Source organism: Oryctolagus cuniculus, chromosome 2 (genome assembly GCF_964237555.1).
Source record: "Oryctolagus cuniculus chromosome 2, mOryCun1.1, whole genome shotgun sequence".
NCBI lineage: Eukaryota > Metazoa > Chordata > Mammalia > Lagomorpha > Leporidae > Oryctolagus > Oryctolagus cuniculus.
The window spans coordinates 187,268,077-187,294,750 of NC_091433.1; the positions used below are offsets into that span (position 1 = coordinate 187,268,077).

At 40.3% G+C, this 26,674-nt stretch overlaps 1 protein-coding gene across 4 annotated transcripts in view; it reads left to right on the forward strand.

Annotated features, from left to right (window-relative positions):
- NBAS (NBAS subunit of NRZ tethering complex) overlaps positions 1-26,674 on the forward strand; it is a 461,789-nt gene that overhangs the window by 148,743 nt on the left and 286,372 nt on the right. For all 4 annotated transcript variants that reach the window (XM_070069748.1, XM_070069749.1, XM_070069751.1 and 1 more), the window contains exons 22-25: positions 1,129-1,212; positions 12,769-12,922; positions 23,630-23,815; positions 25,197-25,370. In XM_070069748.1, coding sequence (XP_069925849.1) covers positions 1,129-1,212; positions 12,769-12,922; positions 23,630-23,815; positions 25,197-25,370 — 598 coding nt within the window. The remainder of the gene's footprint in view (positions 1-1,128; positions 1,213-12,768; positions 12,923-23,629; positions 23,816-25,196; positions 25,371-26,674) is intronic.

The window sequence follows — 26,674 nt, forward strand, 5'->3', positions numbered from 1 at the left end:
TTAAAACCCTTCAGTGGTTTCCTATTACTTTTTACATGAAGACCAATCTCTTCACCAACCTAATTTTCAAACATTTATGAAGTATTTCTGTGCAAAGCATATTTCATAAACTGATAGTAAAAGAAAGTATAATTTTTTTCTGAGGCTATGATAAATTTTAGTAACATATTTCTATTGATATTTAGGAATATGAGAAAAAAGGTTTTTTATCAAAATACTGTAAAAGCAAGGCAGTTGAAGCTTGTTTTTAAAAAATGTGATGTTATTCTTCATTCAGAATGATTGAGTTTTCATAGATTTCTAAATGTTACAGCTATAGGAGTCCATAGAGATAGTGTTTAAGGCTGTTCACTTTAGAAAGTCACGTGTGAGAGATTGTGTAGCCTGGGATAGATGTTTCTCTTTCCCTTATCTCCTGATTCTACTGTATTATTATACTGTTTTTAACTTTGCTTTCTCTTTTTGATTCATTCTTCATTTTATCCAATCGGCCCTTTTCTTTGTCTCTTTATATTTTCTTTCTGTCTTCTTTTAGGTATTTTCACCCTGCAAAAACATCCCTCCACTCTTTCTATTATTCGTCCATTAGGGCTGTGCTATCCAATATGGTAGTCCCTCCGTTAATTAGAATGTAATGCAATTGAAGTTTATTTTCTTAATATCAGTAACCATATTTCAATTGTTTACTGTGTGTTGAAGTAACTAGTAATCAGGTTGGATAGCACAGATGTAGACCCTGTCTGTGATCACAGGAAATACTATTAGACTGTGCTGCTCTACGCTGTAAGCTTTTGGGGCAAGAGATCATTTCTGTTGGTATGAAGAATGTACATATAATACAGCCTCTTGGGGATGTTTCCAAATGTGTAAATGAACATGTACCTTGACTTCCTTCAATTGCTTGCCAGATTCTTTGTGATTTTCCTTTTCTTTCTGAGCTATTTTAGGATTCAAATGAAATCAGCCATGTGGTATTCACTTGCTATATAAAAAATGCATCATGAACCACTTCAAATTTTTTACATGAAGGTTATAGTAATATTTTATGCAAAATATTTCTTGTGTAGCTAGTCATTGAGGTATTGTGTATTTTAAACTTTATTTTTTTTCTTTTTTTTTAAATTTAAGTTTTAATGGTGATTCCTTGATGATCATTCCTTGGCATGAACGTAGACACCGAGCTAAAGATTGGTGTGAGGAGCTGGAGTGCAGGTCAGTATGAGCCAGCAAGAGGCACCTTCGTTTCTTTGTGGGTTGGGTGAATCATGGCCTAGGGAGAGGGATGTATGACCTATGGTTCCTTATTTGTTGGCTTCCTTGATTTGGAGAGCTTAGGTGAGGTTTTTGAAACATACTCTTGACTGAATTAAAAAATCTTTAATGGGAATTGTTAAATGCTTCACATGAATTATTCTGCAAGTGATTGTTTCATCAGCAATTTCTACTGCAACTGTTTTTGTTTTGAGGTATTCTCTTTCGGTCTTTCATGTAAACACATCATGGTAAGCCTGCGGTTTTGTTCTTGGTTCAGTTTTATTTTTTGTAAGATTTTCCTTGGAATGCCAGAGAATGTGGAGGCATCAGGGGCTGCTGAAGAGGGTAGAAGATACATGGGGCTGAAAGCAATTATGATGAATATCTGGAATCCTGCACCCTTACCTCCTGCATGTGCTCTGCCACTGTCTTTCCTCCCATGTTTTCCCTGCATGGGCCCAGAGATTTATTTTTGGACCCATATATTGAGTGAGGGAGCCTGTGGATTGAGCTAGAAAAGCCTCTAGGTTCTTGAATATTAAGCATAGAACAGGTTAGAATGAAATGATGGGCTTCAAAATCTTATTTCGGGAAGCCATTGTAAAATTCACTTTATTTATATTTTTATTGTCATCAGACATCATTTAATGTAATCCCTCACGTAAACAGGCTGAAGATGAAAAATCACATGATCATATCAATAGACACAGAAAAAGCATTTGGCAAAATCACAACCCAATAATGACTTAAAACTCTCAGCAACTTGCTATTGAATATTTACAAAATCCTACAGCTAACTTCATACCCAGTGGTGAGAACCTAGAGGCTTTCCAACTGAGATGAGTAATAAGGCCAGGATGAGCCTTCCAGCTACTACTTTTTTAAAGTTAATTAATTAATTCATTTTATTTGTATGTATCTCATAAATACAACATTAAGAACGTAGTTATTCTTCCCACCATGCCCACCCTCCCACCACCCACTCCTCCCCCTTTCTCCTCCCTCTCCTGTTTAGTCTGAGAAAGAAAAAGAAACAGGGTGAAAGAAAGAATGGAATAAAAAAACCTAAGAGAACTGTTCTTCAACAGTCTAGACAAGGGCTGTTGTATGTTACTGCTCCTCAAAAGTGACTTTGTGGAGTTTTGAGGTTTTTTTTTTTTTTTTTTTTTCCTTCCTCCTTTCCCTTCCTCCCTCCCTCTTCTTTCCTTTTAGACTTTTAGAAACTTATTTGTTTTTAAAGAACAATCCAGCCGGCGCCGTGGCTCAATAGGCTAATCCTCCACCTTGCGGCGCCGGCACACCGGGTTCTAGTCCCGGTTGGGGCGCCGGATTCTGTCCCGGTTGCCCCTCTTCCAGGCCAGCTCTCTGCTATGGCCAGGGAGTGCAGTGGAGGATGGCCCAGGTGCTTGGGCCCTGCACCCCATGGGAGACCAGGAAAAGCACCTGGCTCCTGGCTCCTGCCAGGATCAGCGCGGTGCGCCGGCTGCAGCGGCGGCCATTGGAGGGTGAACCAGCGGCAAAGGAAGACCTTTCTCTCTGTCTCTCTCTCTCACTGTCCACTCTGCCTGTCAAAAAAAAAAAAAAAGAACAATCCAAGGATGATACATGTTTTGTGAGCTTTTGGATATAATTCTAGCTTATGAGACATAATAATCTCCATTTAGTACACTAAAAGGAAGTGATTCTTGAGAACAAATTTTACTATTTAGTCTCATGATACAATTAGTTGGGGTCAGAGGTCCTGCATGGGAAGTTAGTTCACAGTGACTTTTATTGTTTATTTTATAAATAACACGCTTATGAATGACATCAGTGATCAACCAAGACTCTTGACATGGGCTTCCTCTGCTATAGATGCCTTATGGATCTATTAGCTTGACAGGACCATGAGCAAGGTGGAAGTTCTCTCCTCCCTTTAGAGAAAAGTACAGCCTTCTTTGGTGACATCTTGTTTCCACTAGGTTCTCACCCACAGAGGTCTTTTATGTAGAACATTTTTTTCCAGTGTGTCTTGGCTTTCCATGCCTGAAATGCTCTTGTGGGCTTTCTAGCCAGACCAAGACTATATTGAGAAGCAGTGGTGATAGTGAACACCCTTGTCTGGTTCCCGAACTCAGTGGGATTGCTTCCAACTTTTCCATGTTCAATAGGACGTTGGCTGTGGGTTTTTCATAAATTGCCTTGATTGTGTTGAGAAATGTGCCTTCTATCCCAATATGCTTAGAGTTTTCATCATGAAAGGGTGTTGCATTTTTCATATGCTTTCTCTGCATCTATTGAGATAATCTTATGGTTCTTGTTCTTCAGTTTGTTAATGTGATGTATCACATAGATTGATTTGCGAATGTTGTACTAATCCTGCATTCCAGGAATAAATCCCACTTGATCCAGGTAAATGATCTTTCTGATGTGTTGTTGGATTCAACTGAATGTATTTTGTTGAGTATTTTTGCTTCTGTGTTCATCAGAGAGAGATTGTTCTGTAGTTCTCTTTCTCCTTTGCATCTTTTTCAGGTTTAGTAATTAAGGTGATGATGGCTTCATAGAAAGAATGTGGGAGGATTCCCTCCCTTTAGATTGTTTTGAATAACTTGAAAAGAATGGGAGTTAGTTCTTTAAATGTTTGGTAGAATTCAGTGGTGAAGCCATCTGGTCCTGGACTTTTCTTTTTTGGGAGGGTCTTTTTTATTGATTCGAGTTCTGTCTTGGTCATTGGTCTGTTTAGGTTTTCTGTGTCTTCAGTGCTCAATATAGGTAGAGCATAAGTGCCCAGGAATGTATCCATTTCGTCTAGGTTTCCCATTTTGTTGGCATATTGCTCTTTGTAGTAACTTCTGATGATTCTTTTTATTTCTGTGGTATTTGTTATTACATTTCCTGTTTCATTTCTGATTTTATTAATTTTGGTCTTCTCCCTCCTTTTTTTTTTGTTAGTTGGGCCAATGGTGTGCCAATTTTATTTATTTTTTTCAAAAAACCAGTTCTTCATTTTTCTTTTTTTGCATTCTTTTATTGGTTTTGATTTTGTTGAGTTCTTTAATTTTTTTCCTTTCTCCTACTAGTTTTGGATTTGTTTTGTTGTTATTGTTGTAGGTCCTTGAGATGCATTGATAGCTCATTTATTTGTTGCCTTTCCAATTTCTTGATGTAGGCTCCAATTGCTATACTCTTTCCTCTTAACATTGCTTTTGCTGTATCCCATAAGTTTTGATATGTTGTATTATCATCTTCATTTGTTTCAAAGAGATTTTTGATTTCTCTTGATTTCTTTGATGACCCACAGTTCGTTCTGGAGTATGTTGTTCAGTCTTCATGTGCTTCCAAATGTTCTGGGGATTCATTACCAATTTTATTCAGTTTTGGTCAGAGAATATGCATGGTGTGACTTCGATTTTTTTTGAATTTCCTGAGACTTGTTTCATGGCCTAGCATGTAGTCAATCCTAGAGAAAGTTCCATGCATTGGAGAGAAGAATGTATATTCTGTGGCTATAGGATGCAAAGCTCTGTAGATATCTCTTCGGTCTATTTGTTCTATAGTGTCAATTAACTCTTGTTTCCTTGCTGATTTTCTGTCTGGTTGATCTGTCTATTGCTGAAAGTGGAGTATTGATGTCCCCTATTACTATTGTATTTGAGTCTATGTCTCTCTTTAAGTCCCTTAACATTACTTTTAAATAGCCAGGTTCCCTGTAATTAGGTGCATAGACATTTATAATAGTCAAATCTTCCTGTTGAATTGGTTTCTTAATTATTATAAAGTACCCTTCTTTGTCTCTTAATAGTTTTTGTAGTAAAGTCTATTTTGTCTGGTATTAGGATGGCTACGCCAGCTCTCTTTTGGTTTCTGTTAGCATGGGTTAACTTTTTCCATCATTTCTCTTTCAGTCTGCATGCATCTATGTGGATGAGATGTGTTTCTCGTAGGCAGCAAATAGATGGGTTTTGTTTTTTAATCCATTCAGCCCGTCTGTGTCTTTTAACTGGTGAGTTGAGGCCATTTACATTCAGGGTGACTATTGTTAAGTATCGACTTTGCCCTGTCATATTTCCATTAATAGTCCTGTTTTTTTACTTAGGGTTTCCTTTTTGCTTTTTCTGGGCGATTTTCAGCCTTCACCTTCTTTTGTAGTGATGTTCCTGTTTCTGTGTTTCTGTGTGTAGCACATTCTTGAGCATCTTTTGTAGGGCTGAGCAGGTATTTACCTATTCTTTCAATTTCTGTTTGTTATGGAAGGTGTTTATTTCACCTTCATTCATAAATGAGAGCTTTGCAGGGTGCAGTATTCTGGGTTAACAGTTTTTTTTTTTTTTTTTTTTTCTCTTAAGACTTCGAATATATCTTGCCATTCTCTCCTAGCCTGTAGGGTTTTTGATGAGAAATTTGCTGTGAGTCTATTTGGGGTTCCTCTAAATGTGATCTGGTGCACAGTTTAGAATCTTTTCTTTGTGTTTTACTGTAGAGAGTTTTGCTACAGTGTGTTGTGGTGAAGATCTTTTCTGGTCCTGTCTATTGGGAGTTCTGTGTGCTTCCCCTATGTTGATGTCCCTTTCTGTCTCTAAATTGGGGGAGCTTTCTGGTTTTATTTCATTAAAAAGGCCTTTTATTCCTTTCTCTCTCTCCATGCCTTCAGTAACTCCTTTGGTTCGTTTGATAGTATCTTGTAGATTTCCAACAGTGTTTTTTAGTTTTCTAATTTCTTCTTTTTTTTTTCAGTCTGACTGTACAATTTCCAGAAATTTGTCTTCTAGCTCTGATATTTCTTTCTTCTGTCTCACCTACCCTGTTAAGACTTTCCATTGCATTTTTTTATTTGTTGTAATGAATTCTTCATTTCTAGTTTTTAATTCTAATTTCTCTTTAATATCACAATTTCATGGGAAAAATTTTCATTTAGTTCGTGAATATGCTTTTGATTGCTTCTAAGTAATCTATTTTTCTGACATATACTCAATCTCTTCATCTTCATCTTCTACTATTGAAGTGTTGTAATGTTCCTTTGGTGGGCTCATAGTGTCTTTCTTATTCTTATTTAAGTTTCTTCCTTTGATTTTTCAGCATTTGTGTATTTTTTTTAACTTGGTTGCTTTTATATTTGATTTGTTTCTTTGTAGCTTAGTGGGACATCTTTACTTTCATGGAGTACCAAATGTGCGTGTTAGGGGTGGCCTGTGTGCTCTGTTCAGTATTTCAGGGTGGAGCAAGTATCCAAGTTAAGGCCTCCATGGGGCTTTGTAACTCTCCTCTGGTTGACTGGATGGAGAAGGGTGTTCACCACTCTTGGTGTGATCTGCCCTTCTCCTCACAGCTGCAGCATGCCCTGGTGTGAGTCCCTGGTGTGTTTGGCACTAGTTCACACTGCTTAATGAACTTCACCTTTGATCTGTGGCGTCTTTCCTGTGAGCGCAGTTTCCTCTGATATGAGCTGCTATATAGGTCTGTGCGTTACAGGTGGGTGGACAGAGCCCCTGCCTACTGGAGCCCAGCTCACTTCTCAGTGGTGGTGGGTGGGTATGAGCTGTAGGTAGGCAGGGCTTCCCTTGGCATACAGTTTGCATAGAGAAAGAAGGGATTCTGAATTGTGGTGGCCCTTGCTGTCTGGGTGGGGGCTGAGGTGACCCCCGCTATTGCGGGGGGCGTGCACGGGAGGCAGCCACCTGACCGTGTCCAAAACTAAATAAATAAATTAAAACAACAACAACAACAAAGGATCAGAATGACTTCTGCCGGCTGGCTTGGGTCCTGTAGGGTGGGTGGAAGGGGGAGTTGGGCCACCTCCCTGTTTTCTCATTTATTTTTGTTCTATGTGGAACTTCAAAAGCAGATCGCCAAGCACTCCCTCCCGCTGCTATTCACAGCTCCATGGACCCTCCTTTTCCCCCTCACTTGGTTTGCTGGGACCAGCGTTCACCTCTCCGGGTGCAAGCCTCTACTGATTTTGTTTTGTTTTGTTTTTTGTTTTTCCTATTTGTTCTTTCGGTGTGGACCTGGATTGTCTCTTCTGTTCTCATTGGATGCCTGGGTTTATCTCAGACGTGTAGTTTCTATGCTTTCTGAATATCAGTTTTGCCTCATGTGATTCAGACCTTCCTGCTGCTTCTGCCATCTTGGAACTCTTCCCCCCCCCCCCCCCCCCCAAGATTCACTTTATTAAAATGAGAGAGTAAGGTGAGAAAATCTAGGCTCTAACCCAGTCTGAGGAAGGCAGGCTCTGACGACACTGCCTTCTACCTGGAGAGTAATCAGTGCAGATACTGGAGGAGCCAGGGCAGCTTTCAGAGTCAGGTTTCTTGCAAACTTTTTTTTTTTTTTTTAATGAAACATTATTTGATATCTTTGAGCATTTCCAAATGTTGCATATTTTGTAATTGATGGTTCTTTCATAGAATTTGGAAAAAATCAGCAATGGATACATATAAGCACATGGGAGAGGACAGAAGGCTGTAGTGGGCAGGTAGCAACTCTGGAAAGTAGGATGTTTTTTGGAGACAGACTGTTTATTATAATTTACCTGTGGCTCAGTAGTAAGTGATATTCAGATAATCATTATTATGTAAACATTAGTTGTTAATCCAGAGGGTGATGTGTTCATAATGAGAGGAAGAGTATAGGGAAGGTGAATCATTGTGACTTCAGATAACTGAATAATGTCTAAGGTAGATTCATCAGGAAACAGTCCTGCCAGGCACATTGTTGAGACACTTGGAAGTAAAGAATGGAAAGAAAGCTAAATGCTTGACCATGGTGTAGTTAATGACAAGGATAGTAGCAGTGAGGATTGTGTAGGGATTGCTGGTTTTTATTTGAGAGTTCTTTTCAGAGTATTGGATTTTTTTTCTATGCATTTTTAATTTCTGTGTTTAAAAAAGTGATGAATAAAAGTCCTTACCAGTAATGTAATCATTGCAAATGAAATTTGGAAGCCTTCTTCCTGTTGGCAGTTTCCCTTCAATTTTTTTCCCCTTCATTTTTGTCCTTTGCATTGAATATATATTAAATATATAATATTTATATATAAATATAAGTGTTATGAAATGTTATGAAATGTTTCATCTGCTGACGCACTCCCCACATGCCTATGGGACCAGGCTGGGCTGAAGCTGGGAGCTGCAAACTCTATCCAAGTCTCACATGGATGGCAGGAACCAGTCACTTGAACCTGTTCCTCCCCAGGGTCTGCATTAGGAACAAGCTAGAGCCAGAGCCAGAGCTGGGTATTGACCCCAGGTACTCTGATACAGAACTTGGGAGTCTTAACTGCTAGGGCAAATGGCTGTTTTGTGCCTTTGCATTTTTCCTATCTTGAGTTAATAGAATATGTAACTCTTAGTTCCTTTTTTCACTCTAGTGAATTTCAGTGTAATTGTAATTGAATGTCCTCCTGTGTTTTTGCTATTGTGTGCTTTTAAAAAAGTGTTCTTAATGTAGTTTTCATTTTTATCAAACTTGTATATATTTGCAAATAACTATAGTTTAATGAGTTAACATTCTAGAAAGCTTGCTTTTTAAAAAGCAAAAAGCAAACCATATAGTCCTTTGTGCCTTCCCTCATGTCCCACGCTCCAGCAGCAGCTGCTCTCAGTTGTTTTAGAGGAAAGCTTTGGTGTTTGCCTCCGTTTCTGTGACTAGCATTATTGTGTGCTTCTTTCTTTATGTTTAGTTTTGGCCTTTATCTGTTAACTTCCAAGAGTGGAAGATAATGATGTAGTTTCTTTGTGTTCCATGCTGCCTATTCTTCCTGCCCCCGTGCCCCCTTGAATGCTTGTTTCTCCTCAACTCCTATCAAAGAAATCTTACTGTTTGCTGGTGGAATATGCAGGGAGAAATTTAAGGAGAACTTAATGCATAGTATTCAAACCATATTTAACTGAAAGCCCTTATTTACCAATTGTAATGAGAGATTGCAGAGGTAGATAAATTGGAAAAGGTAGGAGGTGGCTGCCAGTGGGTGTGGTGGTGAGGAAGGGGTGGTGACCCTGTTACCACAGTTCTTTCTGGTTCACCCAGTGCATTTTACAGGGGAGCCCTGGCAGAACTGGTGCTTCCAGTTCTCAGCCTTTGGGTTTTTATGATTCTAACAAGTAGGTAGGAGGAAGGAGGACATTTCTTCCCAGGTGAACCACAGCAAGTGACAGCATGAACAAATCTTGCTGTGCCAGACTCCTAAAGCCAGGAAAAGATAAACAGAGGGAAAGGGGACTTGAAGACGATGCGAACATTGAGTAGTACAGGCCATATCTTATTGTTTATTTGTTTGATTTATGTCTGTCCTCTGCTAGGCTCTGGAGTACTGAAGATGTGTCCCTGTCCTTGAGAAGTAGCTGATGCAGCAGTACAGCTGCTGCTCGTGAGTTATCTACAGGGCGAATGCTGAGAAAGAACACAGCACGAGACAGGCGTTAGGATGAGAATGCTGAGGCAGTTTACAACCTAGGTACATATTTAAGGCACGGATAGGAGCCTTATAACCGGTTTCAGTTTTAAGCAAGATAGTTCTGTTGCCGTAGTAGGAAGATCATGAGCTTGTAGGTGAGATCTGAGTTAAACAATGTGGTAGTTGTTGACATGTGTGTGGTAACTTGCTTGTAGAGTTGAAGGGGAGACCTAGAGAGAGAGAGAGAGAAGTGATGAGTGTTGGATTAAGCATTTGGAAGTGCTAGTATAAAATTGGATAGAGGAGAATATTCTAGCAGAGGTGACTGAAAAAGAGCAGCCGAATAATGAGGTCTGACAGTGCAGCCCACTGGAATGAAAGGGAACCATGTTTCCAGAAAGAGAAAGAGGTTAGATTCTAGCCGGTGGTGCCCGGAGGGAAGTAGACAAGAACTGAAGAAAGCAGCCAGGGAACTCGTAGTTGCTGGTGGCTGGTTTTCCAGGCTGAAGCAGGGCAGACTTAAAGGATTCTAGGAGCAGTGATGTGGCTTCATGTTGCACTGTCAGGAAGAATTCCCTGTCAGCAGTGTGACTGGCACTGGGAGACTGACCACAGGTCCGGTGCTTATTATATTAGAGGCCTTACTGCAGTGCTGATTCTAAGCACAGTATATTTCTAAGGCATGTGGATAAAATGCCGAATTCCTGAGCGCTTTGTTTATGGTTGTATACCACAGCTGCCAGTAATTCCAGTACAAAAATAACTACAAATGAAGCAGTGCATTTACATTATTTTGAATTTTCACAGTATTTTTCATATAGAATGAGAGATCTTCAAAAAGTTCATAGGAAAATAGAATTTTTTTTTAAATTACAATTTCCTTTTTTAAAAACTTTTATTTAATAAATATAAATTTCCAAAGTACAGCTTATGGATTACAATGGCTTCCCCCCCATAACTTCCCTCCCACCTACAACCCTCCCCTTTCCCGCTCCCTCTCCCCTTCCATTCACATCAAGATTCATTTTCTTTTTTTTTTTTTTTTTTTTTTTTTTTTTTTTTTTACAGGCAGAGTGGACAGTGAGAGTGAGAGACAGAGAGAAAGGTCTTCCTTTTGCCGTTGGTTCACCCTCCAATGGCCGCCGCGGCCGGCGCGCTGCGGCCGGCGCACCGCGCTGATCCGATGGCAGGAGCCAGGAGCCAGGTGCTTTTCCTGGTCTCCCATGGGGTGCAGGGCCCAAGCACCTGGGCCATCCTCCACTGCACTCCCTGGCCACAGCAGAGGGCTGGCCTGGAAGAGGGGCAACCGGGACAGAATCCGGCGCCCCGACCGGGACTAGAACCCGGTGTGCCAGCGCCGCTAGGCGGAGGATTAGCCTAGTGAGCCGCGGCGCCGGCTAAGATTCATTTTCAATTCTCGTTATATACAGAAGATCAGTTTAGTATACATTAAGTAAAGATTTCAACAGTTTGCTACCACACAGAAACATAAAGTGAAAAATAATAGATGATTTTTTAAATGATGATGAAATCAGATCAGACCTATTGTCATGTTTAATCCCAGTGAGAGTCAAGTTGGGAATTGATAATTTCTTCTTCTTCTTCTTCTTCTTTTTTTTTTTTTTTTTTTTACAGAAGATCAGTTTAGTATACATTAAGTAAAGATTTCAACAGTTTGCACCTCCATAGAAACACAAAGTGAAATATACTGTTTGAGTACTCGTTATAGCATTAAGCCTCAATGTACAGCACATTAAGGACAGAGATCCTACATGAGGAGTAAGTGCACAGTGACTCCTGTTGTTGACTTTACAAATTGACACTCCTGTTTATGGCATCAGTAATCTCCCTATGCACCAGTCATGAGTTTCCAAGGCTATGGAAGCCCCTTGAGTTCTCCGACTCTTACCTTGTTCAGACACGGTCATAGTCAAAGTGGAGGTTCTCTCCTCCCTTCAGAGAAAGGTACCTCCTTCTTTGAAGACCTGTTCAGGAAAATAGAATTTAAAGATTTATTTTGATGTATCAGGATAGAACCTTGCTAATTTGATAGTAAAGGTAGAACGTGCTACCTTGAGAGAGAGTCATTGAGCACCTATTGCTGTAGTCATGTGAGGTTCTATGTCTATTATGCAAATCATAACATGCATTTTCTGAGTACTTTTTGAAGTACCCTGTATTATCATCATTTTAAAAAATGAATAAAAAGAACCTTTGTCTAATTTTAGTTAAGTAATTTGCAGACAATTTCACAGCTCGATGATGGAATTGTGCTTCAGACTGCATTCTGTCTCCCGTGCCTTGTGCTAGCAACAGACTGCTCCTGTCGTGCCCTGCCAGCTCACTTTGGCGGAATGAATGTCCCAGTGGAACACAACATTTTCCATTCGTCCACCTGCAATCTCTTAGTTTGGTTTTCTGCTTTTATTCCCTAAGGGCAATTGGCCCTTATTAAAAACTACTCAGTTTGTGATTCTCATGCTGTTATCCCTGTGCCTGTTGCTCTGAGACATTCTTTATTTTCTTGTCTGTTTTCTTCTTTATTCTTAAGTCATTCTTTTTCATATAGGATGAGGATTGGTGTAGAGGTGTGTTGTACAGGTGTTGGTACAGTACTATACTCTGGCACCCAGTTAGGGTATGATCACATAAATGAGGTGAATTTTCTCTGATTCTTAGGAACACTGAGAACAAGCTTTCTTACTAAATCCAGGTTGGAATCCCTGGGGGCTGTGTTTCTTAAATTCAGCCTGGCTGGCCATCACAGGTGATTTTGATTTAATAGACCTGCCGTGGGACTCCCAGCTGTGTGTGTCTGTCCAGATTTTCCAGGGTGACTTTGATTTTGTTAATACTTTCAGATTGATTTGTGGAACAATTATTTTAATCTATTATCCATTCTGGTTTTTAAATCAGGAAAGCTAGTGGAAAAATAAATTAAACATCCTAAAAAACTCTCATTTCTCCTAAGTGACCTAGCGGGTACAGGAGAACACACACACACATACATGTGCACTACATACATGATCCTTGTCTCTGTAGCCTGCTCTCACCCCATCTCTGCTTCTTTCTGTTAGAAAATTTTTGTTTTTTCCACAGCATTCCCGTCTGTTGCTAATTGTTCCTCTTGTGCGTTGCAGAATGGTTGTTGAGCCAAGTCGCCAAGATGAAAGTGAATTCTTATATGCTGCACAGCCTGCCTTGCTGAGCTACAGGACAGCCCCGCTTGCAGTCGAGAGCGTCATGGACTGGTACCAGGCCAGGGCAGAGGAGGTAGAGCATTATGCCGGCCAGGTGAGGGAGTGGCAGCTGCTCCGTGATGCTCAGTGATGCTCGGGCCGCTGTGCTGGGTCTCCAGGATTCAGTTCGCGTAGGGGATCACGAAAGGGGTGCCAGGAGTCATGGATATAACTTGCAAAGGGTGAAATGAATATTTCTTTTGTCTATTGTCCATGTTTTCTTTGTCTTAGAAGTTTTTGTGGCTTTTGTTTTGGATTTGTACAGAGGAAAGACACATAAGAAAAGTTGATCAGAATTCTTAAAATGTGATACATACTGTTCCTTGTATTCCTGCATATTTCTATTTTTCATAGACTTACTATGATATTGAGGGATCCTATCGATGTAGAAATGCTTTATTTGGGCTGGCGCCGCAGCTCACTAGGCTAATCCTCCGCCTTGCGGCGCCGGCACACCGGGTTCTAGTCCCTGTTGGGGAGCCAGGTTCTAGTCCCGGTTGCCCCTCTTCCAGGCCAGCTCTCTGCTGTGGCCCGGGAGTGCAGTGGAGGATGGCCCAAGTGCTTGGGCCCTGCACCCCTTGGGAGACCAGGAGAAGCACCTGGCTCCTGGCTTCGGATCAGCGTGATGCGCTGGCTGCAGCGCGCCGGCTGTGGCGGCCATTGGAGGGTGAACCAACGGCAAAGGAAGACCTTTCTCTCTGTCTCTCTTTCACTGTCCACTCTGCCTGCCAAAAAAAAAAAAAAAAAAAAAAAAAAAAAGAAATGCTTTATTTGTCTTCTGGTATACTGCAGGGAGTCATCTGATTATAATTTTTCATTTCAGGAACCCTATTCTAAGCTGTTTCCAATGTTTTCCTCGAGTCCATGCCTAATTTCTTTTAGTTCTTCTGTACCTTTGCCGAGATGTGTAACAGCAGCATCAGACAGGGAGCATGCAAGAGAGAGATAAGCATGGTACTTTATGGTTTCTGAATACTAATCCTAACTCGGGAAACTAATGGACCCCGTGACTCTGATCCTGTTGCCTATGTTTTCTTTGTACCTTAACTTTCTCTGGGGGTTAGTTCTTAGACTAGAGCTGATGAGAACAAAGAAAATATACATGAAAGAGCATTCAAAACTCTGGCGGATGAATGCTCTGTAGATGTAAGCAATAGTTGTCTTCATCCTAGAGAACAGAGATTTGTCTTTCAGAGCAAAGAGTGACAGAATGTACTGTGAAGTCTGATACAAGGTCTGTCCAGTGGATACACTTTTCTTTCTGCTTGCATTCTGGCTTTGGGCTGCCTGTCATGGCATCAGTCTTTCATTTGATTGGAAGGTTGAATCCACAGGATCTGGTGAGCAACAATACTGTGGGGAGTAATATGGAAATCTATTGAAATTTCTACTTGATATATCTGGGATGGCCCAGATATGCTAGTCTTCTATGCTAGTCTTCTTGATTTCCTGCTTAATTTTATTGCTACTTATAGTATTTGTCAAATTGAAGATGAATTACTTATTGGAGATGTTAGGAATGTTCTAGACCAAACTTTTTGTGAGGTGATCAAGAATATTTATGATTGACTTTCCAAGGTTTTGAAATTGGTTAAGGACCATAGTATATTTAAAAATGTTTAGAATCTTAGATACCACAGTTAACAACAACAACAACAACAACAACAACACCTCTTTGAGATAATCTACTCTAATTCTCTGTTTTATAGATAGATAAACAATATACAAAAGCCATGTTTGTGTATAATCTTATTGAATTTATATAAAAATGGTCATTTACACAAATACGAGAACTAGGGACATAAATCTTTAAAAACGGTTGGCCTCAGACTCATAGAATTTTTTTGTAGTAAATATTTTGTAATGCAATGCTTCCTTTTCATCCTGAAACAATAGTATAGATGCAATATCAACAGAAATAATTTCAAAAAAATTGTATAATGACCTAATATGCACTATATAATGAATGAAGTAGATAAATCCATGATCATGACCATACTAGGAAGTAAAATCAGTGGGAAATACTTTGACGAAGATTACTGAATTTGCTAACAGACTCAAGTATGTCATCTTTTGAGAGAAATACCACCAGTTATTGTCAGATGAAATTTTAACAAAAGAAAGTAAAATCTTCCCTTAATATATACAGTAGCTGCATTACAGGAAAAGTTGGTGCAAATTAGCACAAACAAAAAGGAATTTTATGTAAAAGCTAACTGAAGTTGAGAGCTAGAGTCTGACCACACTAGACTTTCCGGGACATTGGAAAGGTAGGCAGGAGCCACGTCTGGCATTCCTGGCCTCTACCCAGTTGGTGTGAATCTACGTTCCAGTAATTCTTGTGCTGATGCTTCTCCACATAGTCAAAGTTTCCTGGTGGACAGTTCAGCTCCCTTGGAGAATTATAGTCTCAGAACAATATCATGTATCTGCAAATGACCAGTTCATACTAGGTCAGACCTAAATTTCTATTCCAAACTCTTGCCTTTTACTTAGAGAAGAATTCTAAGTACAGGCACAAACATGATGTGCAGTGTGATAAGGTTTATTTACAAAGTAAGGAGGAAACACAAGCACGTGAGGGCTTTATGTAGGGATGGTGGGCCAGGAAAGGTAGAGAGACTTCTATTCCATGCTTGCCCTGGATCCATGAAGAGAGAGAAAGAGTGAGCCTCGTCTCCTTTACCAGGCTTCTTACGAACTTAGGAAAAGGGACTGGTTACGTAGTACTGCTCCCAGGTCCCAGGTAAGGGGAGGCGCATCCTGGAGAAGGGATCATCTGATTGATAGGTAGATGGGTAGGATTACAAGGGGTAGGGAAGGTATGGCCTCCAGCTCATGAACTTAACTGTCTCCCTGACTTGTCCCATATCAACTTGATAACAATTGATGACATGAGTCAATGAGGCACATTTATCTCCAGACAATTATAGATTGAAAACGTGCTTCTAGAGATCTTTAAGATTCCGATGGCATCATATGATTTGCAAAAATTTTACAAATTTATTATATTACTACTATCTCTGTCTAAAAAGAAAAAGGAACCTGTTAGACCAATTTTGTTTTAGTGCTTTGGGGTTTTTTTAGCTGAACTTATAGATGCAACTTTTTTTTTTTTTAATTTCTCTATTTAAATGGCAGAATGAGAGCGACTGAGAGAGAGAAAGAAGTACATTAAATAAACTTCCCATCTGCTGGTTCACTCCCCAAGTGTCTAGAATGGCCAGGGCTGGGCCAGGCTGAAATAGCAACTCTATCTAGATCTCCCTTGTGGGTGGCAGATTCTCAGGTACTTGAGCCATTGTCTGCTGTCTTTCAAGGAGTGCAGTAGAAGGGAGCTGGATTGGAAATGGAGGCAGAACTTGATCCCAGGCACTCAGACAGGGGAGACAGATTGCCCCACTCTGTGGCTTAATCTGCTGCACCAAAATGCCTACCACTAGATACAGCTTTTTGAGAGTAAGGAGGAAGGTGTGTGTGTGTTTTTATATGTACATTAAAAAAAAAAAAAACCACAAAACCTGATTTCTATGAAGTTCTGTTAGTTGAACAAAGAATGAAAATTTAAAAATTTCTAATGTCTATAAAATGTTGGGCAATTGGTGTCAGGCATTTTAAAAAAACAGTAATGCTTTTTCAATATTTAATCTTTGAATGTTTGTGGCTCAAATTTCAAGCATTGTTTTTTTTAATTGTTGTGACAGAAATTGCCACATTATCAGTGCTGTTATTTCATTAATTAATTAATTAATTTAATAACCTTTCACCACCCAAATTATCTTTATTGTTAGAATCTTGCCTTTGAATGGTATTTTTTTTAAGATTTATTTATTTTTACTTGCAAGTCAGAGTTACACAAAGAGAGAAGGAGAGGCAGAGAGAGAGACAGAGAGAGAGAGAGAGAAAGGCCTTCCATCTGCTGGTTCACTCCCCAGATGACTACAATGGCCGGAGCTGTGCCAATCCAAAGCCAGGAGCCAGGAGCTTCTTCTGGGTATCCCACATGGGTGCAGGGGCCCAAGGACTTGGGCCATCCTCTACTGTCTTCCCAGGCCACAGCAGAGAGCTGGATCGGAAATGGAGCAGCTGGGACTTGAACCAGCACCTACATGAGGTGCCAGCACTGCAGGCGATTGCTTTAACCGCTATGCCACAGCGCCAGCCCCCTTTGAATGGTATATTTGTTTGTTTGTTTTTTAAGATTTATTTATTTATTTATTTGAAAGAGTTGCACAGAGAGAGGACAGGCAGAGAAAGAGAGGTCTTCCATCCGATGGTTCACTCTCCAGATGGCCGCAACGGCCGTAGCTGTGCCAATCTGAAGCCAGGAGTCAGGAGCTTCATCTGGGTCTCCCATGTGGATGCAGGGGCCCAAGGACTTGGACCATCTTCCACTGCTTCCCAGGCCATAGCAGAGAGCTGGATTGGAAGTGGAGCAGCCGGGTCTCGAACTGGCACCCATATGGGATGCCAGCGCTTCAGGCAAGAGCATTAGCTCATTGCACCACAGCGCTGGCCCCATGAATGGTATATTTGTTAACAGTTGATGACCCAAGATGGCTTTATATAAATGGACAACTATAGCACATAGATATAATGCAGTATTATTGAATGATAATACACCAACCGGGTTGTATTTCATATGGAGGAACCTGAAATGCATATTACGGAGTGAAAGAAGCCCATCTGTTAATGTAGACTTTATAACAAATTCTCTACCCTCAGTGACCTTGACAGGGCAGGGGGTAGATGGTTTGAGGTGAGGGTAAGTAGAGCAAGAGGTATATGCAGACCTACTTTCTGCTCAGCTATGCTGCAAATCTAAAACTGCTCTTACATTTGATTCAAAAACTGTGGAGCTTTCTGAAATTTAAAATTTCTAATAGTCTCACAATCATTCCCAGACAACTTGATTTCTTTTTTTCCTCCAGTAATTGGGGATACCTACCTAAAAATTAAAAAGGAAAGTGATTTTTCTCATGCTTTAGTTGGCTTGTATTCTGTGTTTGATTTATAAAAACACTTACAATAGAGGTTTTTATAGGCTTCACATCGGGTATTGCCATTTCATGTAGCTTGTGGTACAATCAAAATGATATCTGACATAGTACTATATTTTTCATTTTTAGAGATTTAATTGATGTGGGACTTCTTTTTCCTTTGTGTCTATGGATTTCTATAGCAAAACTTATTTGTTAGTTTGGGAAAATGTTTATAGTGAAGAATTTTACCTAGTGATGGCTTGGGATATGTGGTATAAGTCTACACATTACGTTCATTGAGTGTCAGTAAGTAAATTATAGAACATTTTCATTTATTTGGGAAGAGAGTAAATTCAAAGTTGATATTAGAAGATGATTTGGATCACAGAATTAATGAGTGTATTTCATATTAGTAATATGCCATGTAGTCAGACTATTACTTGTACAAAGTTGTGTTTTCTATATCGTTTTCTTACTGCTTTCCGAAAAGTCACCTGAGATAGAGTTTGTTTTTTATTTAGATTAATGTGAAGGTAGATGTATCTTTTCATATGTGAATTGGATTTTTAGTTCTAGGAATTCAGTTAAAAATTTTATGAACTGAATGAAGCATTACCATATCCTTCCACTTTGTCTTATCCTTTACCTACCTACAATTCCTGGACCCTCACTCCCCACCTCCCCCCCAACCTATTTTTGCATCAGTCTTTCCATCTGAATATGAATTTCTTCTTTTCTTGTATCTGAAGGGTTTGGCTGGGCCTTTGTCCTGAGCAGGTTCTTTGCCTTGTGCTGTGTGGCTGTCCCTCTTCCCCTTCTCCCCTCCTCCTTTCACCCACCACCTACTTCATCATTCTCAGAAGATGATTTTGCTTTGTGTTTATTTGAAAAATTGAGAACCTCCTGTCTTTTGCACTTATTCTTTCCAGTTCTCCCCAGAGGAACACATTTTATGTTCAAAGCTCCTCCCTTTTTTTGTGCTCTGGATTTTACCCTCTCCCCTCCTCGGGTTCATGTTAACGCTCATCGCTTCTCTGTCCTGTATATTTAACCTCTCCTTAGTTATTGCCAACCCCAGCTATGGGCATAAAGTTCAAATCCCTTACATTATACGTTTGTAAAAATGTCAAAAGATTAGCGCCATACTCTCCCCGGCTTCTGTTTTGGCTTTCTGTTCCCCTTGTACCTTAGCTCAGGAATAGTTGCTCTGTTCTTTGTGGCCACTCTCTCAATTTTTGTTTACTCTTCAATTCCCGAGTCTAAGTATTCTTCCCACTGTACTGAAACTTCAGGCTGTGAGGCTAGCAGTCCACTTCTTAATGTCAGGTTCCCTCGATTTGCTATCTCACATCTTGTTCTTTGACAATCTTTACTACTCTTTCCTGAAATCTCTTTAGCTTAGGCTTCCAGTTTTTTCTTGTCAGTGCCTTCTTAGCCATTCTTTTTAGTCTCCTCCTGTGGCTCCTATTCTTTGACTTCTCCCTTAAGTGTTAACTATCCCTGGGATACTGTTCCCGTCACTGGAGAGAGCCTGAAGGTGGAACCCATTCAGGTCCTTCTCCCCAAGTACTGCCCTGTGATTTGTATGCTGACAGTCTCAGAATGTTATTGCTTCAGCCACATATTTTGTTTTCTTGTTTTTGGACCTACTGCTGAACATCTAAGATGTCCCGTAGGCATCTCAAGAAGCAACTTGTGGGGCCGGCGCTGTGGCACAGTGGGTTAACACCCTGGCCTGAAGCGCCGGCATCCCATATGGGCGCCGGTTCGAAACATAGTTGCTCCACTTTTGATCCAGCTCTCTGCTATGGCCTGGCAAAGCAGTAGAAGATGGCCCAAGTCCTTGGGCCCCTGCATCCAACATAGGAGACCTAGAAGAAGCTCCTGGATCCTGGCTTCGGATCAGTGCAGCTCTGGCCGTTGCGGCCAATTGGAGAGTGAACCATCGGATGGAAGACCTTTCTCTCTGTCTGCCTCTCCTCTCTCTGTGTAACTCTGACTTTCAAATAAGTAAATAAATCTTTTTTTAAAAAAAGATTGCAAAAAAAAAAGCAACTTACTCAATATCTAATTAATTTTTTACTTTTGTATATGTGCTACTCTCTCTAACTCCCCCTATTGCCCACAGAGGTACCACCCACATACATAAACATGTATATATCCGTGGTTTAGATCAGAAACCTAAACTCGTTGTAGACTCCCCCTCCTTCTTACACTTCTCATTTGATGTGCCCAAGCTGCATAAATTCTATCTTCTTAATTGTCCGTCAGCATTCTTCTGTATGTCTTCAGTGACACCGTCTTAGTTTAGCTCTTTGTTGTTGTTTGCGTGCTACATATGAAGTGTTCACAAACATTTACTCAGTGTGAATAAATGAGTGAACCACTTACGGATGAATGGATGAATCCCTGTGCTTCTGTCAGAATTCCTCTACCAGCAGTGACTGCGCTTGTCCTTGATAGTCTGCTTATTTCAATCCAGTCCATTTCCAGCTCATCATTCACATTTCATTCATTCTTCAATAAATGCTAAATATTCTTTCCAAAGTGTAACTATTTATGACATACCTCCATTGAAAATTCCTTTGTCATATTGCATTTTGGGATAAACTGCAAATTACTTTTCTTGACAAACAGTATTCTTTATTATCTGGCCCCTACCTACCTCACCAGCCATGTCCCTGATCATTCACTTCCTGTTTCCTTTTCAGTCAGGTGACTCTAAGTGTACTTTGTCAAGATGCCATGCATCTCTGTTCCCACACTGTTCTCTTTCCCTTAATCTTCCTTCCTCACCTAATACCCATGGACTCTTCAAAGCCCATTTTAGGTCAGCGCTTTGGCTCACTAGGCTAATCGTCTGCCTGTGGTGCCGGCACACCGGGTTCTAGTCCTGGTTGGGGCAGCAGATTCTGTCCCGGTTGCTCCTCTTCCAGTCCAGCTCTCTGCTGTGGCCCAGGAAGGCAGCAGAGGATGGCCCAAGTGTTTGGGCCCTGCACCCACAAGGGAGACCAGGAGGAAGCACCTGGCTCCTGGCTTCGGATTGGTGCAGTGCGCCGGCCGTAGCAGCCATTTAGGGGATGAACCAGTGGAGGGAGGACGTTTCTTTCTGTCTTTCTCTCTCTCACTGTCTAACTCTGCCTGTCCAAAAAAAAAAAAAAAAAAAAAGCCCTTTTTTTTTTAAACTTTTATTTAGTAAATATAAATTTCCAAAGTAAAGTTTATGGATTACAATGTATTTTCCCCCCATAACTTCCCTCCCACCCGCACCCCTCACATCTCCCACTCCCTCTCCCATTCCATTCACATCAAGATTTATTTTCAATTATCTCTATATACAGAAAATCGATTTAGTATATATTAAGTAAAGATTTCATCAGTTTGCACCCACAGAGAAACACAAAGTGTAAAATACTGTTTCAGTACTAGTTATAGCATTAATTCACATTGGACAACGCATTAAGGACAGAGATCCTACATGAAGAGTAAGTACACAGTGACTCCTGTTGTTGACTTAACAATTTGACACTCTTGTTCATGGCGTCAGTAATCTCCCTAGACTCTAGTCATGAGTTGCCAAGGCTATGGAAGCCTTTTGAGTTCGCTGACTTCGATCTTATTTAGACAAGGTCATAGTCAAAGTGGAAGTTCTCTCCTCCCTTCAGAGAAAGGTACCTCCTTCTTTGATGGCCTGTTCTTTCCACTGGGATATCACTCTCAGAGATATTTCATTTAGGTCCTCTTTGTTTTTTTGCCAGAGTGTCTTGGTTTTCCATGCCTAAAATACTCTCATGGGCTCTTCAGCCAGATCCGAATGCCTTAAGGGCTGATTCTGAGGCCAGAGTGTTATTTAGGACATCTGCCATTCTATGAGTCTGCTGTGTATCCTGCTTCCCTTGTAGATGGGCCTTTTTTTTAATTTTAACTTTTATTTAGTAAATATAAATTTCCAAAGTAAAGTTTATGGATTACAATGGCTTCCCCCCCCCCCCATAACTTCCCTCCCACTTGCACCCCTCCCATCTCCCGCTCCCTCTCCCATTCCATTCACATCAGGATTCATTTTCAATTATCTTTATATACAGAAGATCGATTCAGTATATATTAAGTAAAGATTTCATCAGTTTGCACCCACATAGAAACACAAAGTGTAAAATACTGTTTCAGTACTAGTTATAGCATTACTTCACATTGGACAGTGCATTAGGGACAGATCCCACATGAGGAGTAAGTACACAGTGACTCCTGTTGTTGACTTAACAATTTGACACTCTTGTTTATGGCGTCAGTAATCTCCCTAGGCTTTAGTCATGAGTTGCCAAGGCTATGGAAGCCTTTTGAGTTCGCTGACTTTGATCTTATTCAGACAGGGTCTTAGTCAAAGTGGAAGTTCTCTCCTCCCTTCAGAGAAATACATTACAAAAAATCAGCCAAATGTGGAGCAGGTTTTTTGAAAAACTAAACAAAACTGACACCCCATTTGCCCAACTAACTAAAAAAAGAAGAGAAAAGACCCAAATCAATAAAATCAGAGTATTGTAGCACAACAAATTAAGCCACCAGCAGCAACAATAGCATCCCACAGTGAGTGCTGGTTTGAGTACTGCTTGCTATCCAGCTTCCTGTTAATGCACGTAGGAAAGGAATAGAACGTGGCACAAGTGCTTGGGTCCCTGCCACCCCCGTGGGAATTCTAGGCTGCTGGCTTCTACCTTGCGCAGTCCTGGATGTTTTTGCCATTTGGGGAGTTCAAGGAATTTCTCTTTGTCTCTCCCTCTCTCTCTGTCACTCTGCCTTTCAAATAATAAATAATCGGGCCGGCGCCGCGGCTCACTAGGCTAATCCTCCGCCTAGCGGCGCCGGCACACCGGGTTCTAGTCCCGGTCGGGGCGCCGGATTCTGTCCCGGTTGCCCCTCTTCCAGGCCAGCCCTCTGCTGTGGCCAGGGAGTGCAGTGGAGGATGGCCCAGGTGCTTGGGCCCTGCACCCCTGGGAGACCAGGAAAAGCACCTGGCTCCTGGCTCCTGCCATCGGATCAGTGCGGTGCGCCGGCCGCAGCGCGCCGGCTGCGGCGGCCATTGGAGGGTGAACCAACGGCAAAGGAAGACCTTTCTCTCTCTGTCTCTCTCTCTCACTATCCACTCTGCCTGTAAAAAAAAAAAAAAAAAAAAAAAATCAAAAATAAAAAAGGAAGTAGGGGTTAACTTCCTATCTACTGAGCAAGTTGAGGAAAATCATCCTTTGTTTTTGTCTGGTGAAGGCTAAGTATTTGAATTGAGATAAACTATTTTTATTCTTAATTATTCCACAGTTATTTATTGAGTGCCTTCTATGAGGGAGGCACTTTGAAAGGATATGTACAGCACAGGAATATAAAAGGAAAACCTTGGAAACAGACGTTTTTTGTGGAAGCACTGTGGTTCAGTGAAATAAAATTAATTTGACATTTTGATTTTTTACTACTAGTTATGCGATTTTATTTCCCTATCAATAGATTTAAATAGAGAAGTATATATAAGACTGTACTGTTGTTTATAATGCTCTATAAATTTAAGATGGTTTTCTTTTTCTTGTTATCTTTCTTCGATATTTCTGGTTTCTTGATTCTTCTGTAACATTTTCATGCTGATATATTTGATAAAGAATTCAAATTTTTTGTAATAAATAATAAATATGCGTTACTGATAATGTCATTCATAAGTTAGGTTCTGTAGGCTTTTACTTTAAAATATATGAGAAGTATGTAATACTCAGGGATTTACTGTCACTTTTCAATTTTAGGTTGACTGCGCACTGTCACTTATTCGACTCGGAATGGAGCGGAATATTCCTGGCTTGCTGGCTCTGTGTGATAATTTGGTTACTCTGGAAACATTGGTGTATGAAGCCGGTTGTGACTTAACTCTAACCTTGAAAGAACTCCAGCAGATGAAAGACATTGAAAAACTGAGATTACTGATGAATAGCGTAAGTTTTATTTTAAGTTTCTTTTCCAGCATTCCATGTGTGTTTTGATTAATATGTGTCTCAAACCAAAAAGAGATGTCCTTCAAACTGGAGAACTTGGTAAATAAAGGACAATTTCTTTACTGTTTAAAAAATCAGATTACTGAAGACATACAAAGCAATTTTGGCTGTCTTTGTACCTTGCTTGCCTTTAGTTAGACTCGTCTGTATAACTTTCTTTCCTTCCAGTTAGGTGTATTTCTAAACTAAACAGTCCTCTGTTAGCTTTGCTTGCGATATTTTACTGTGTTAAAATTCCCAATTACTTCTATTTCAAGGACTTAGAAAACAGTACTAGAGTTCAGAGCACTGGGTAGTTATATGAAGAAGACATCCTGACTTGAGGAGTGGAATGTGTAAGAGAATTTTCCCAGGCATTCTGAAATTACCCTCCAGTCATCTTGTTCTTACTCCCAGTGTTCCACCCACTGAGCAGAGAGGCAGGAATGCTGGTGCTGTGGAGGGGGCACCTGTCGAAGAATGCTGGTTAGTCCTTTACAGTTGGCAGCCTCATTGGAGTGGGCGCGATGAAGGTTGCAGTCGCAGCTGACTGAGAGCTTCTGTCTATTTCCTTCGATCCTTTTCCTTTTCACTCTGCTTTCCTCTCTCTCTTGCATTTTTCCTATTTCCCACACCCTCTCACAATCTTTGCCTTCTTACCCATCTTCCATTTCTCTCCGTCTTTGCTTTCTTGTTCTTTTCTTGATCAGCCATCCAGTGAAAATAATGTGTTATTTGTAGGGCTTCCCTAGGGTAATTCAGAGAAATCATTTGAGGGATAATGAGTAAACTTATCTGTGTCCTTGGGAGTTTTGTGAAGGTGGATGCAAAGGGGCAGAACAATACAAAGAAGAAGAGGAAAAGGAGGGGAGGCCCTGGGCTTTTAGCTGAGACCATACTCTTAGGGGACCCTCTGCTTATGTCTGTGTCCCTGTGCCCATTTCTGTACACTCTTTATGTTGGTCTGAAGTCTCTCTCCAGCTCTCTTTGCACATACACTTTTTGCATAGACCCTGTCTGCTCTGAGGAACTCATGACTGAGTAGTAGCAGTGTGTTTGCCTTCTAGAGCCGTGCAAAGGCTGTGTGGGGCCCCAGATGGATCATGGTCTGAGAGGTGGGCCAAGTGATATGACTGTTGTTAGGTCTACTCACCCTGGGCAGAAGGTTATCTGTTCTATGGCTGCGTGTTGGTCTGTATTAGTAGTCTGTTTTAAAAGGTGTTGGGCTTTTACTATTTAACATTAGTCCAATTATCTGTAAGCTATACAACTTGTTGTTTCATATAATAAGATACTAGTGTAATTGAATGCTTGTCTGTTTATTTTGGTTAATTACTTTCAGTGTCCTGAGGACAAGTACGTGACAAGTGCCTACCAGTGGATGGTTCCCTTTCTTCACCGTTGTGAGAAACAGTGTCCTGGTGTGGCCAGTGAGCTATTAAAAGAATATTTAGTAACTCTAGCTAAAGGAGACCTAAAATTTCCCCTGAAGATATTTCAGCATTCCAAGCCTGATGTAAGTAGAAGCTAACTTCCTAAAATTCTCTGCACTTTATTCCACAGAGAATTAGTTTTTATTTATATATTTTTACAATAGGCTTTGCAGGTACTTTTCCTTTAAACAGAAAGGAAATGGGTGTTATTTTATTCTTTAATAATATTTCAGTGGCATAGCACACTTTTTTTTTGAAGCCTATACTATTTTGCGTATTTGATTGAATCATTCTGAAGGTTTTTATGGTTAATGTTACAATTTTTACTGTCTTTTTTATCTTACTATCTACCGCATGTTGGGCTTTTGTACTACTCTGAAGACTAGTAGTCGATAGGCATTGAAATTCTCATATAGCGCATCACAAGGGTTGACCATCCTGTGAAGGAGAGACTTTTCCTATCTCACTAGTGAGGAAATCGTGACAAAGAGCAGTTGGGTAATTGCCCAGGGTTGCTCAGTGTGAAGGAAACCAAATTCATCCACGTATTCTGATTCCATATGTTGTAGCCTGCTGCCACCCATAGGAAGAGACTAAGTTTTGTCTTGAACATATTTATAAAAATCTTTCAGTTCTTACAAGGCTGTTTTGTAATTATTCATAGTAAAGTTTACATTTCCTTAAGCCTACTGTATTTATAGCTTTGTATTTCTAAAGGGTTCAAGTGGTTGTTCAGATTTGCTGGTGGTAAGGTCATTTTGTTGAATGCTCATGTGCTGTCAAAATCTTCTTAATTTAGCTGTAGATCAAATGTGCTATTTCAAGGATAGTGGTTTTCTTTCCTTTGGCGGAGACTCAAGCAAAATGGAATAATCACCTGAGGAAATGACTTTGTAGTGAGGTTTAAACTTCGGGTTTCGGTGGCTGTTTAAGGCCTCTTCTAATCCTAGTTCTGATTGCATCCGTTTCCTTGCACTAACCTTTGTTAGTAATCTGAAATCTAGAAAGGTAAGTGCTCACAGACCTGTGTAATCAAGACAGAACGGGAAGTATTGCTTAGTAATCCTAGACATTTTTTGGTTTCTAAAAGGGTCATCGATCATAAATATATCTGCTCATTGGTTAAAAATTTCCATCTTCTCATAAGCAGTTTGCACTTACTATTCTGGTTTCCAATTTGGGATGGTTTAATGTGAACTGAAGATGGGTTACTTGTGGCAGCAGAATACTGTGTGAGAAGCAGGAAAGTTTGAAAATGAATGTTTTATGAGGAAGAAAGAAATTACTTTAAATCCTTTCCAGTAATCTTATTTGTGATTCTTTTTCCTTACAGAGTCCTTTAAATCCTTAGTATACAGTCAGCTTTTTGTGGTTTTTACTTGACAAT